This window comes from Myxocyprinus asiaticus, chromosome 14, assembly GCF_019703515.2.
Source record: "Myxocyprinus asiaticus isolate MX2 ecotype Aquarium Trade chromosome 14, UBuf_Myxa_2, whole genome shotgun sequence".
Classification (NCBI taxonomy): Eukaryota; Metazoa; Chordata; class Actinopteri; order Cypriniformes; family Catostomidae; genus Myxocyprinus; species Myxocyprinus asiaticus.
Window position 1 is genome coordinate 41,233,417 of NC_059357.1, and position 14,652 is coordinate 41,248,068.

At 37.8% G+C, this 14,652-nt stretch overlaps 1 protein-coding gene across 1 annotated transcript in view; it reads left to right on the forward strand.

The window, feature by feature from the left end:
- The window catches only part of LOC127451161 (brain-specific angiogenesis inhibitor 1-associated protein 2-like protein 1), a 98,290-nt gene that overhangs the window by 29,162 nt on the left and 54,476 nt on the right, over positions 1 to 14,652 (forward strand). Inside the window, exon 4 of the mRNA XM_051715635.1 lies at positions 14,566 to 14,627. Within this exon, the coding sequence (XP_051571595.1) occupies positions 14,566 to 14,627 (62 nt within the window). The remainder of the gene's footprint in view (positions 1 to 14,565; positions 14,628 to 14,652) is intronic.

Genomic DNA, 14,652 nt, shown 5'->3' on the forward strand with positions numbered 1-14,652 from the left:
CTTTACTTTCTTTGAGATCTTTTCCTCTTATTTTTTACTTGGTACAGTCTTCAGACAAAATAAATGTTCTTTTTAGACCCATTGTTGAGTTTCTTTAACACATTGTCACCTGGTGCAGTGTCCACACCCCTCTTGCTTGATTTGTGTAACAGTGAAAGCAGTAGTGGCTGCTAGTACACACACACTCCCTCTCTCACTGTTGCCACAAAGGAAGTTTTTTACCAGGATGTCCTGTTAACCTTTAGTCTCTTATGTTGTTTGAACTGTGCAAGGCTGGCCACAGGACAGTAATCAAAACACACACACACCGCATTACCAGCCAGATCAGCCTGAAGTTGTTGATCTATCTGTCTGTCTATCTGTTTATCTGTCTGTTTTTTAGGGCTGTACAATAGTGATTTAAATAAAATCAGAATTATTTTCTCAAAGTTGAGTGCAACATATCCCACTCCCCTTTTCAGCCGCCTTGTTTCCGAAGTATTTTTCCCATTCATTTCTTTCATAGGGATTCCATAAAAGTCTTCATAAAAGAGTTCTAAGCCATGAACCAAACTCTGAGGTGAATCACATTACAAACTTTGATTTGGAGAAAAAAGTTTTTGAAAATCTGACAAAAACCAACTTCTTTCATGAGGAAATGAACTACAATCCCATGAAGCATTGCAAATTAGCACTGGTCGATAGCACAATGTAATCGGATATCGGAAAAATGTCCTGATGCCGATTGCGACACTCATTGACAATTTACAATATCGGGAAATGACAAAGCCATGGAGCTGGGAAGTCACCAAATATATGAGGGGTATAAAATTAGCACCTGTCAAATGCGGGTATTTCGTTTTCTTTAGCCAGCATTAAATTCAATATGCAATACAAACACAAATGCAATAAAAACACAGTGGAAATTATTAGGCAGCATTAATTTGGGCACTCGAGGGAATTTATTAGGCTTACACATAAGAGGAAAACTAGTGTTTTCTTTTCATTTGACTAAGTGAAGTACAAACTGTTGTAGTTGTTTTATGTAAGTAGAAATTATGTGGGTTTGTGTTGAACTTTTTAGAGGTAATGGTTTATTTATATTTAAGTTATTATTATTATTATTATTATTATTATTATCATCATTATGTTTACATTTATAATTGTCTTTAGATCCTAATTTGTATTAATAATTTTCCACCTGTTGTTGTAGAAGGATATTTGTGCGACGGCCGGTGGAGTAAGTTGGAGACGATAAATGTTTAGATTTAGTGAGGTAATTATATACGATTTTTTGACAACTTTATTTTAATAGCTTTTTTGTTTGTGCGATTTGAATTTCTAAATATCTTTGGTTTTAGTTTTTTGTGTTTCAAGAATTGATAAGTAAAAATATTCACCGATGCCTCGGCTGTGGAGGCAGGGGGTTGATAATGTAATCGGATAGTAAAAATATTGTGAATTTTGTTTTTTTTGTTTTTTTGCATATCGCCCAGCTCTATTGCAAATGATGCAATATGAATAAAAACAATTAAAAAATTTTTTTTGTAAAATTGAGGTATTGATTATAAGTATAGAAATAATATATTAAGTATATTGCAAAATATTGACATATACTGTATAAAAAAAATATAAGTAGTTTGACAGTTTAGGGAGACGGACTTGCTGCGCCATTTGCAGTGCGTCATGGGAGTCAACGGTCGCTGCAGAGCTCTTTTACTGTGTTTTGTTTGCCACTATTCTCTGATTGGTTCATCTTTCTTTGCTGGATCATGGGAATTCAGCTATTAAATATAACTTTTAAAAATGAGGCTGAAATAGCGCAGACTTCAACAGAAGCATAGGCTATACCATTAAATAACAAGTGCTCATGGTAGGTCTTTCTTGGTAGGTTCATAATTTGTCATTAATAATCAATTCCCCTATGGAAAAAAAATGTGATTATACCTCAACAGATTTTGTTTGCTTTATTGCACTTTGCAATAAATTAAATACATATTCACAAGGTATCATTGTATTTAAATACTAGTAAATATATATATATATATATATATATATATATATATATATATATATATATATTAAATTAGCCATACTGGAAAGGTCATGTAAAAGTCATTTAAATGTATTTGTCAGAAGGTATGGGAACCCTGTTGGCAGAAGTATTGTTTACGGTGATTATTATTATTGAAAAATGCGATTATTTAAAAAACATGTTTATGCCTTTTTTTGCCTCATACCAAGCTATGGTAAAATCTCTGTAACTCATGACCTCTGCGAGCTTAATTTCTCCTCTTGTGGGATCTACTGTCCAATTACTCAGTGCTTAGTAAGCATCGTTCTTTTTCTTTGAAATCAATCTAGAAACTGTGCAGTTGAAGGTAGTGAGTTTTGATTCATTTCAGGAACACCGGCTATGTCTCTGTTTCATGTTCATTGTAGTTGGAATGTTTGTTGTCTTTGTCTTTGATAGTACAGAAGCGTTGGATGATCTGTGATCTATTGTATCGCAGAGTAACTGTCTACTGTAAAGCTCTGGTCATGTCGCTGTTATGTCTCTGCCATCATTGTCCACCCCACCCTGCCTACAGCTTTTGTTCTTAGCAGTGGAAGTTTCTATGAGTGACTGGTTGGCACCTACAGCAGCCCCTGCATCAACCGTCCCATTACAATTCAACCTAACATTCAGGTGTGATTACAAGAACAGCTGAATTCAAATGTAGGTGTTTCTACCAACATGCCCTTATAAATCAATATTTGACTAAGGAGAGGTTTTGTCATATATATAGGCCTAAACTATCTTTTTTCCTATATGTGGCCTTATTGCAACTTTTTTACGAGGCCTGTGTTGAAACAATCATATATATTTTTTTTTTCTCACAATATAGCATTGAAACTAGATCCTTGTATCAGTATTTTTTATATTTATATATGTGTGCATTCCTATCATATCCTATAGTTTGGTGCTTCTCAGTGTAGTCACAGCTGCTTTTTTGGGACAAAAATCAAGCGAACTGTGCAAGAGACATTGAAACTGATCTCACAGGTTTAGTCTCTCCCTCGCATTTGTTGCAATCCCATTATGACATTGTGATGGATTGTGACTAGAGGTCGATAGTGGATTTTGCGGCTACGGTAACTAAGCGAGTGAGAAAGTCAGTTAACTGATTTATTGGCCGATGTTTTTTAAAATCTGTGTATTGAATTTTTAATGGGAGAAAAAAATCGAAGTGTTTCCTTACTGAGACAGGCAAAGACACAGATGTACCAAGAGTTCAAAATTATTATGATACCAGATGCAGTTTATTGTTTAACCAAAATCCCAACAATAACCAGAAAAAAACAACAATTTGGTGCTTAACGCAGGACTTTTTTTACTATGAACAAGCCTGCAATACACCGGGGGAATCTCATCAGTATAATCATCTACAATTTATTACAAGAGAAACACTACATAAACACTGTCATATAGGCTAATGAATACTGTACAGATGTGGCCTTTAAAAACGCACATTTTTTGTGGGCGCGTCATACAATAGATCTCGTGCATTTTAAGTTATGACCATGTAAGACAGGTATTAGAAAATATTCAATAACGTTTGCGGTAATGAGAAACACTGGACTGCAAAGGTGATTGAAAGTGAGACTGATTTTATTACGAGTGTTTCCAATGTGTGAGCCATACGCATATGCCATATTTAGGTCACGTTCCTTGAAAAGTTGGATGAGATTAGTTAAAAAAATATACAAGTTTCATTATGTAGGGCAAATGTATTATTGTTTTTAAATCATGTTTTATTGCAAATGAATTGCTAATTTCACTGCAAAGAGAATTTTGGGAATTCTTGCCCCTTTTCATAAATAAAAAGGTTTGGTGTAATGTAAAAGTTATTATTAAGAGTTGATTATAAAACACAGATTATTCCCTAGAGGGCCATTGGATTCATAAATTTGAGAACATCTTGGATTTTGATTAGCCTATCATTCAAAATGATGATTAACATAAAGTTTATTCCATCATGAAATATGTTAAGCACACAGTTTTGTAGGCTATTATTTCGATTTTCAAATAATGTTTTCTTGGAATGAAAACTTTTAAAGTAATTTATTTAAAAGCTGGTTGATTTGTTTTTAGGCTCATAAACATAGGCGGAGCATGTGTATGGATGGTTTGTGATCAGCTTCCCCAACTTAAATTCAAACCTTAATAACTAGTGAGAAGTGAAAGGGTGAATTTAGATCAGTGGCTGTGGACAAATTCACGGTAACGGCCGATCGCTGCATCTGTGTGATCATGGACCAGGAGATGTCTTTATTTTTTAAATAATTGTAAAATTGTACAACACATATTAGGGGTGTAACAATTGTTGGACCCGCTCCCTTAACGGACCTGCGATGAGACCATTTTCAAAAGAAACTTATCTCTTGAGGAGCTAGGGGTGGTCGATATGACCAAAATCTTATATCACGATATGAGTAATTTATATCACAGTAAGTGATATATATCACTGTATAGTACTTTTTCTTTTTTTTTGGAAAATCAATAAAAATTGTTAATATATGAAATAACCTTATTGTACTGCTTATTTTTGGGTAAGTCAGTCAGTGAATTAAATACTTCCTCCTATATAATTTTCTCTTTATTTGGAACTTATTATACTTAATAGTCCAAGTAATATAAAAAAATATATATAAAAAACTGTTTTTAAATCATTCTTACCATAATGCTAAATTTCACATTTTTCCACATTTCAGGCTGATATGTTGTTGACCAATATTTGTATTATTGTAAACATTCCTCAAGAAACTCTTTCCAAAGCACTGCAACAAAGAAAATAATGCATACGATTAAAAAAAAAATCCAATGAAAATAAACGCTTCTTGAAAAATATATCCAAAATTATGTAAACACTTCTTGCAAAAAATAAATATTCAATAAATTTAAACAATTAAAAACTTATTATAGAGGAGTGCATCTTTTGCTTTCATAATATTCTTTTGTGTGGTTCATTTGAGGAGGTAAAGCAAATTGCTTGTATTACGTGTGATTATAGCTGTGCGACACTTTGCAGATTACATTTTTCTGCTCTGTGTCAGCTTTTGTGAACCTACACCACAGATGTCACACCTGTTTTAATAACAAGCTTCTCTTCATTTTCTTGACTTGTTTGGTAGATGTCCCGTTCTTTGGAGATGTTTTTCAGGGTTTTAGCTAGGTCAAAAATTATTAAGTAATGAGAGTGATCCCGCTTTGCGCTCTCCTGTAAATATCGGAAAGCCTGCTGAACTCGCCCGCACTTGCGTGCTCCAGAGATAGCACGTGCAACATGCACATAAAACACAGATGAGCTTGTCTTATGAGAAGCATAGTCAGCACTTATGAAGCGAGAAGTATGTCATTGAATTTGCTTGGGTGGCTTCAAAAATTTTATTAATGGCATGAAAACTCTGTCCATGTTTCTTAAATTCTCTCAGTCTCATGAAGCCCTGCCCACTGATAGACAAGCCCAGGCTGTACACATGAATATTTATATCAAGATATACATGATAAGCAAAATCTCTATCGATTGACACTTTATATCGTTGCCATAATATATATCGTTATATCGCACAGCCCACACAGCAGGTTAATTTGTGCCTTATGTCAAGTGGAACCAGACAAAACTAGGTTGATAACTTGATAAAGTTTCATAAGCTTGTAAATTCAACATGCAAATGGCATTATACCACGTCTCTGTGAGCAAGTGATACGATAAAACTATCACTCCTGTTTATAGTCAACAAGGCTACATCACAAGCGCGCAACGTTAGCACGATCTAGTTTTGCCTCGTGACATCGTGTCGTTCCCTCATAATACAGCACCTTTGACAAGAAATAGCAAACATGATTTATGTAAAGCTACCAGAACTACAGCTGCAGGGTGAAGAGAAACACTTAAACACCTGTTACATATCTCATCTAGAGTTCTGCCTGATGTACAGTGCATCCGGAAAGTATTCACAGCACTTAACTTTTTCCACATGTTACAGCCTTATTCCAAAATGGATTAAATTCATTATTTTCCTCAAAATTCTACAAATAATACCCCATAATGACAACGTGAAAGAAGTTTGTTTGAAATCTTTGCAAATTTATTAAAAAATAAAAAACAATGAAGTCCAAGGAATTGTCTGTAAACCTCCGAGACAGGATTGTATCGAGGCACAGTTCTGGGGAAGGGTACGGAAAAATTTCTGCAGCATTGAAGGTCCCAATGAGCACAGTGGCCTCCATCATCCATAAATGGAAGAAGTTTGGAACCACCAGGACTCTTCCTAGAGCTGGCCGCCCAGCCAAACTGAGCGATCGGGAGAGAAGGGCCTTAGTCAGGGAGGTGACCAAGAACCCGATGGTCACTCTGACAGAGCTCCAGCGTTTCTCTGTGGAGAGAGGAGAACCTTCCAGAAGAACAACCATCTCAGCAGCATCAAGCCTGTATGGTAGAGTGGCCAGACGGAAGCCACTCCTCAGTAAAAGGCACATGACAGCCCGCCTGGAGTTTGCCAAAAGGCACCTGAAGGACTCTCAGACCATGAGAAACTAAATTCTCTGGTCTGATGAAACAAAGATTGAACTCTTTGGCCTGAATGGCAGCGTCACGTCTGGAGGAAACCAGGCACCGCTCATCACCTGGCCAATACCATCCCTACAGTGAAGCATGGTGGTGGCAGCATCATGCTGTGGGGATGTTTTTCAGCGGCAGGAACTGGGAGATTAGTCAGGATTGAGGGAAAGATGAATGCAGCAATGTACAGAGACATCCTTGATGAAAACCTGCTCCAGAGCGCTCTGGACCTCAGACTGGGGCGAAGGTTCATCTTCCAACAGGACAACGACCCTAAGCACAAACCCAAGATAACAAAGGAGTGGCTCCGGGACAACTCTGTGAATGTCCTTGAGTGGCCCAGCCAGAGCCCAGACTTGAACCCGATTAAACATCTCTGGAGAGATCTGAAAATGGCTGTGCACCGACGCTCCCCATCCAATCTGATGGAGCTTGAGGTCCTGCAAAGAAGAATGGGAGAAACTGCCCACAAATAGGTGTGCCAAGCTTGTAGCATCATACACAAAAAGACTTGAGGATGTAATTGGTGCCAAAGGTGCTTCAACAAAGTATTGAGCAAAGGATGTGAATACTTATTTACATATGATTTTTTTTTTTTTTTTCCCCATTTTTTTATTTTTAATAAATTTGCAAAGATTTCCAACAAACTTCTTTCACGTTGTCATTATGGGGTATTGTTTGTAGAATTGAGGAAAATAATGAATTTAATCCATTTTGGAATAAGGCTGTAACATAACAAAATGTGGAAAAAGTGAAGCGCTGTGAATACTTTACGGATGCACTATATACAGGTATTTTCTCTGCAGTGTGAATCAGTCAGTTTTAATAAGCATGTAATAATGTACATAATAATAATATTAATGAAATGCATAATATGAAAATATATATTATATATCTTTAATATATATATTATCTGTTTTCAATATACAGTTGTGCTCAAAAGTTTGCATACCCTGGCAGAAATTTTGAAATTTTGGCATTGATTTTGAAAAAATGACTGATCATGCAAAAAAAATGTATTTTATTTAAGGATAGTGATCATATGAAGCCATTTATGAAGCCATTTATTATCACATAGTTGTTTGGCTCCTTTTTAAATTATAATGATGAACAGAAATCACCCAAATGGCCCTGATCAAAAGTTTACATACCCTTGAATGTTTGGCCTTGTTAAAGACACACAAGGTGACACACACTGGTTTAAATAGCAATTAAAGGTTAATTTCCCACACCTGTGGCTTTTTAAATTGCAATTAGTGTCTGTGTATAAATAGTCAATGAGTTTGTTAGCTTTCACATGGATGCACTGAGCAGGCTAGATACTGAGCCATGGGGAGCAGAAAATAACTGTCAAAAGACCTGCGTAACAAGGTAATGGAACTTTATAAAGATGGAAAAGGATATAAAAAAATATCCAAAGCCTTGAAAATGCCAGTCAGTACTGTTCAATCACTTATTAAGAAGTGGAAAATTCGGAGATCTTTTGATACCAAGCCAAGGTCAGGTAGACCAAGAAAGATTTCAGCCACAACTGCCAGAAGAATTGTACGGGATACAAAGAAAAATCATCAGGTAACCTCAGGAGAAATACAGACTGCTCTGGAAAAAGACGGTGTGGTTGTTTCAGGGAGCACAAAACGACAATACCATTGAGTTGCCAGAAAGAAGCCTTTACTGTGCCAATGCCACAAAAAAGCCTGGTTACAATATGCCCGACAACACTTTGACACGCCTCACAGCTTCTGGCACACTGTAATTTGGAGTGACGAGACCAAAATAGAGCTTTATGGTCACAACCATAAGCGCTATGTTTGGAGAGGGGTTAACAAGGCCTATAGTGAAAAGAATACCATCCCCACTGTGAAGCATGGTGGTGGCTCACTGATGTTTTGGGGGGATGTGAGCTCTAAAGGCACGGGGAATCTTGTGAAAATTGATGGCAAGATGAATGCAGCATGTTATCAGAAAATACTGGCAGACAATTTGCATTCTTCTGCATGAAAACTGCGCATGGAACGCTCTTGGACTTTCCAGCATAACAATGACCCTAAGCACAAGGCCAAGTTGACCCTCCAGTGGTTACAGCAGAAAAAGGTGAAGGTTCTGGAGTGGCCATCACAGTCTCCTGACCTTAATATCATCTAACCACTCTGGGGAGATCTCAAACATGTGGTTCATGCAAGACGACCAAAGACTTTGCATGACCTGGAGGCATTTGCTAAGACGAATGGGCAGCTATACCACCTGCAAGAATTTGGGGCCTCATAGACAACTATTACAAAAGACAGCACGCTGTAATTGATGCTAAAGGGGGCAATACACAGTATTAAGAACTAAGGGTATACAGACTTTTGAACGGGTCATTTCATTTTTTTCTTTGTTGCCATGTTTTGTTTTATGATTGTGCCATTCTGTTATAACCTACAATTGAATATGAATCCCATAAGAAATAAAAGAAACGTGTTTTCTTTAAAAATGGTACATATATTACCAATTCTCCAAGGGTATGCAAACTTTTGAGCACAACTGTACATCATAACTGTGCAGCAAGGTTCTCTCTCAGGATTTCATCTGCAAACATTTTCAATGTAAATTGTCAACACTAAATGGCCATTTTTAATGTAACTGGTGAGAACTGACTTGAACTCTTAAATGGATAGTTCACCCAAAAATTTAATTCTGTCATCATTACTCGTCTTCATGATGTTGCAAACTTGTTTGACTTTCTTTCTTCTGTGGAACTCAAAAGGAGGTGTTAGGGAGAGTTTCAGTCACCATTCACATTCACTGAATGGAAAAAATATGCAGTGACAGTGAATATTGAATATTCTACCTTAAATCTCCTTTTGTGTTCATTGGAAGAGAGAAATTAATATGAGCTTGAGGGTGAGTATTTCATTTAGCTAACAGAAATTTCATTTTTGGGTGAACTGCCCTTTTGTATTTGATATCAGCCAAGAACAACAACATAAAAGTCAGCACATGATTGCATCAGGTCTTGCTGGGAAACACGTGACTGAAGGACAAAATGTAGGCTAAACACTTCAAAACAGTTTCATATGAATAAAACGAGTTAAGAATTGAGAAAAGTAGCCCCCCGTGAGATTTAGGTGAGATTGTTGTAACATTTCAGATATTGTAGTACCACAAATTTTGCCCACCTGGACCAACTGCAGCGGCATAATTATTCTAGCTGGAAGGCCGGCCAACAGAGCGTTGCAGTAGTCCAAACTTAAAATGACCAGAGACAAAGACCAGGTGCGGCGCAGCATATTCAGACAGGAAAGGTCTGATTTTCCTGATTTTGTAAAGTGCGAACCTGCAAGACCGGGCAGTTGATGAGATATGGGCAGTAAGGTTAAGCTGGTCATCAACCACCACTCCCAGGTTCTGGGCTGTCCTGGTTGGCTTTAGTGTGGTTGAACCAAGATGAATAGTGAGGTTGTGGTCAACAGATGGGTTGACTGGGATCACGAGGATTTCTGTCTTGGCAAGGTTGACCTTAAGGTGGTGTTCCTTCATCCAGGCTGAGATATCCTAGAGGCAGGCAGAGATACGAGCTGAGATTGTGGGGTTGCCATGCTGGAACGACAGATAGAGTGGCGTATCGTCTGCATAGCAGTGGTAGGAAAAGCCATGTGCCTTAATGATCAGTCAGTGTAATGTAGTGTAGATCAAGAAGAGGAGGGGTCCAAGCACTGATTCCTGGGGAACACCAGTAGTTTTCTGGAGTGACTTGGACACCTGTCCTCTCCAGGAGACCTTGAAGGACCTGCCTGTGAGATATGACTCAAACCATCAATTCAGACAGGCCAAAAAGGATGAGGAAAGATGATTTGTAGTTAGCTCTCACCAGTCGCAGGGTTTCAGACAAGAGACAAGAGGACAGTCTCTGTTGAGTATCCTTGTTTGAAGTCAGACTGACCGTCGAGTAGGTTGTTATGTGTCTCTGACAGCCAGGGGCTAGAGGATGTGGCACATGCTGGCCTGGAGGTAAGAGGACAGACACATAACAGAAGTTAATGTTGAGCAAAGAGCATTTGTGGATTTATTTACATCAAGTGAAGAGAAGTGGTTAGTGAAGGGAAGGGATGCAGAAACCATAGAAGAGAAGTGAATGGGAGAGAGTCGGAGGTTATGGCGGAAGGAGCCGTGCAGACATTAAAGACAGTTTTGGCTGGCTCAGTTATCCTATAGTTTTAATTTTTACTTGATGAATGGGACAATGCAAACAGAGAAACAAGATCACAGAAGGAAGTAAGTGAGAGATATTTACAGGTGTCCACTGCATGTACTTCCTGAACACTGGCCCAGTAAACATCCAGAGACACAGCTCTGGATAGGATGGTTTACCCTTTACTTTGCCTAATCTTTTTTTTTTATGGCATTGCCGCAGGCACACATAAACAAACTCACATGCCTCGACTGAAGCCGTTGATAAGACATCTGGGCTGAATCAGGGTCAGAGAGCAGATAAAGTTAAAAATGGGTCAGCTGAGGCAGAGGAGGGAATCCACACCTGCTGATGTCAGGTGGCCTTGTGACTTGTGACTTGGGACCGATGCAGGCTTTATGTTCTGGATATCTTGTAGAAAGTGCAAGGTCCCCCTCTGCCCCTTCTCTTATTCACATGCCCTCACCTTGACTTTGACTTTCATAACACAGTCTATTAAGCACCACATGTTCCTACGTTGTTTAAGACAAGACACCATACCTTTAAATGGGGACTTATGTTACTTACATTAGAATATCAAAAGTCTTGGCAGGGAAAAGAGAAAGTATTACACCTAGGACTTAATGTTCCTAACACTTTTGAGAAATTCTATTGCAGACTCCCAAATGTAGTGTTATTCAAATATTTTTTTAGAATGATGTTGGCACTATAACAAGGAAGTGGTAACAGCTAGATGTAGTGTTGACTGATATGGATTTTTGTAATGGCTGATGCCTATACCAATATCTAGAGAGCAGGGTGGCTAGTATAATGCCATTATACAGTGGGTTCAATCCCATTTACAGTCCCAGTTAAATCTGGTATAAAACAAACATTGGCAAAATGAAGAAGAAATATTTAAGATTCTGCTCTATTTCTTTGTCACTAGTCAAATGAAAGCAATTTTGTGACTTTGAACATGTTAACTGGGACAAATAAGGTTGTCCGAGATTGTTAAAAATAAGAAAGCTATTAAAAATCTAGTTCAAAACACATGTATCACGTTCGTAGAAATGTAATATTTGTTTCAATGTTGGTTTCATACATTTTTATATGTATAGCATTTTCTACAAAAAATTAAAAAAGAATAATTGAATGACTTAAAAAAAAGTGGTGTAACAATCAAGTAGACTAAAGGATATTAAAATATTTTCATTGCACCTTGAATACACGTTAATGTACACTAATATGTCATAAACATTCATTTAAAAAAAAAAATCAAGGTCAAAACATATATTTTTTTATAAGTATCATGATTGTTAGGGACACAAATATCAAGAAGTTTTCTTAGAGTTACTCCGTTTGACCCGAACAAAATGTGCCTTTTCAAAAAAATTTCAAAATATTATTTTTTTTTTTTTTAAACCTCAAATGCAGCCACGATGATTAAAGACCCCATTTCCACCTGTTATTTAGATGTGTTTAGGGTGATCCGATCAAATGTGGACAGCATTAAATACAGGTCTAAATGGGGTCCAATATATTTTGTGATCGGATCACAAAAACCTCATATGAATGTGATCAAAAACTTCATGTGACCATATAGCATTTGAGGTGTAAATGCTAATCCGTTCTGTATGCGTCCCGGCAGCAATGAAGCAGCATTCCTCACCTGTATGTCAATCGCTGCGCCAAAACGAGATTAAACTTTGCCGGTTAAGAGCGGCTTTAAAAGGAAATAACCATCCGATTAGAAAATTTAAAAAGTGGATACATACACAATCACGGGAGCTTCACAGATCTTCTTCAATGTGTCTGATATTAACACAGATTTGATGCACGAACACCTGACGCTCTAATACAGGTAATCTACTAAAATAATGGATATTTCTGCTTGACATGTTGCGTTTGTGCTTAGATTAAATTAAACCAAGATGAATGGTGAGGTTGTGGTCAATAGACAAGTTGGCTGGGATCACAAGGTGTTCTGTTTTGGCAAGGTTGACCTGGAGATGGCGTTCCTTTATCCAAGCCGAGATATCCTAGAGGCAGGCAGAGATTCGAGCAGAGACAGTGGGGTCGTCAGGCTAGAATGACAGGTAAAGCTCTGCATTATCTGCGTAACAGTGGTAGGAAAATCTATGTGCCTTAATGATCAGTCTGAGTGATGTAGTGTAGATCAAGAAGAGGAGGGGTCCAATCACTGATCCCTGGGGAACACCAGTGGTTAACTGGAGTGACTTGGACACCTTGAAGGATCTCCCTGTGAGGTATGTCTCAAACCATCCATTCCTGTGGTGCCCAGGTCGGAGAGGCTGTACGGGGGAACTGGTGGTACACTGTCGAAAGCAGCAGACAGGTTAAGAATGATGAGGACAGATGATTTGGTGTTAGCTCTCGCTAGTCAATGGGTTTCAGCTAATGAAAACTGGGCAGTCTTCATTAAGTGTCCTTTTTTGAAGCCAGACTGATGTCTGTCGAGTAGGTTGTTCTCTGTCTCCAACAGCCAGGGGCTAGAGAGTGTGGCCTAAAATAACGGATATTTCTGCTTGACATGTTGCTTAGATTAAATTTCAACCGCATCTGGGAAAACAGCGTGCAGTTTTTTCGCGCTTTCTTTGTCTTTTCTGACTTCGTTTCGCTTTAATATTATGCATTAACACACTGGCCTAGTGTTTGATGTATGTCGTCATGAATCATAGACCCTCCCCTCCAAATCTGAACACAAGTGGTCACAGGAGACGCATATAAGTGACCAGGTGTAAACAGCGATGTGTCTCACCTGACCACATGTGATCGGATCACCCGAGACGCATCTTAATACCAGGTGGAAGCAGGGTCTAATGGGATCTTCTCTGGGGTCACATGACAACAAAATGGCAACTTGCATGTTGGTTACATCACTTGACTTTGATTTGGTGGACAAAGGTTTTCAAATATGAATAGTATTTTAAAGCAAAATTGTTTCACTGCATATTTTTTAAGACATAATAATAAAAGTTTATTCCAAACTACTTTTTTCAATCATTTTAGCTCTTAATGAGACTTTAATTAAATTACTATATTTATTTATGTATTTCTGTTTTTGGAAAGTTACACCACTTCAGCCCCAGAAAAATATTTAAAATGACTAAAAAACTGAAAACATGTTCATAATAGTAGAGGTGTTTTCAAGTAATTATTTTATTTGAATTGGATTTATAATGGATTTTTTGTATTCTCTGTTCACGAACTCTGTTATTTTGTTTTATTTTCACTCTCCGGTGATAGTTACATGTTGTGGGAGAGTGACCGAGAAGTCACCGACAGATGATAGAAGAGAGAGAAATCATTATTGTTTTATGGAAAACGCTCTTATTTTCTCCTTTCATATCTGCACACACCAATCCCTTGGGCAGGGATAAAATCTTTCTGCAGATGTCAGAGTGAATTAGCTCTCGTTAGAGCTGTGCAGGAACTCTGTGTCTGTCCTGCCATCTCTGTCTAACCATCAAATCCATTTCTTAAGGATGTTTGAGAATCAGCTCTCGAATAAGTGTTGACTAAGTGTGTGGTGGGTGGATTCTTTATATAAAGTGCTCTGATGTATGCTTTAGCTTTCGCATTTTAATCCTCATTTGATTGCAACGAGTAGGAGCTGAGGATCCATGCTGGCAGAGCATGTTTTAATTACAATAGCCGCTCCAAGGCATGACTGTTCTTGGAAAACAAAGCCGTGGGGCTTTATTAGTCAGGGGAATTATGTGGATTATTATAATAAAAACAATGGATGTGTTAATGCCCTTTGTATTGGTGTGAGAGGCTAAAAAAATTGTTCTCTCTCCTTAGGGGTTGTTCTTATGGAGATCTCAGACGTCCAACGGAAAGTCAATCTGGAACTGGAGGAGAATGTGAGTTTGTCTGTTGTGTGCGTGC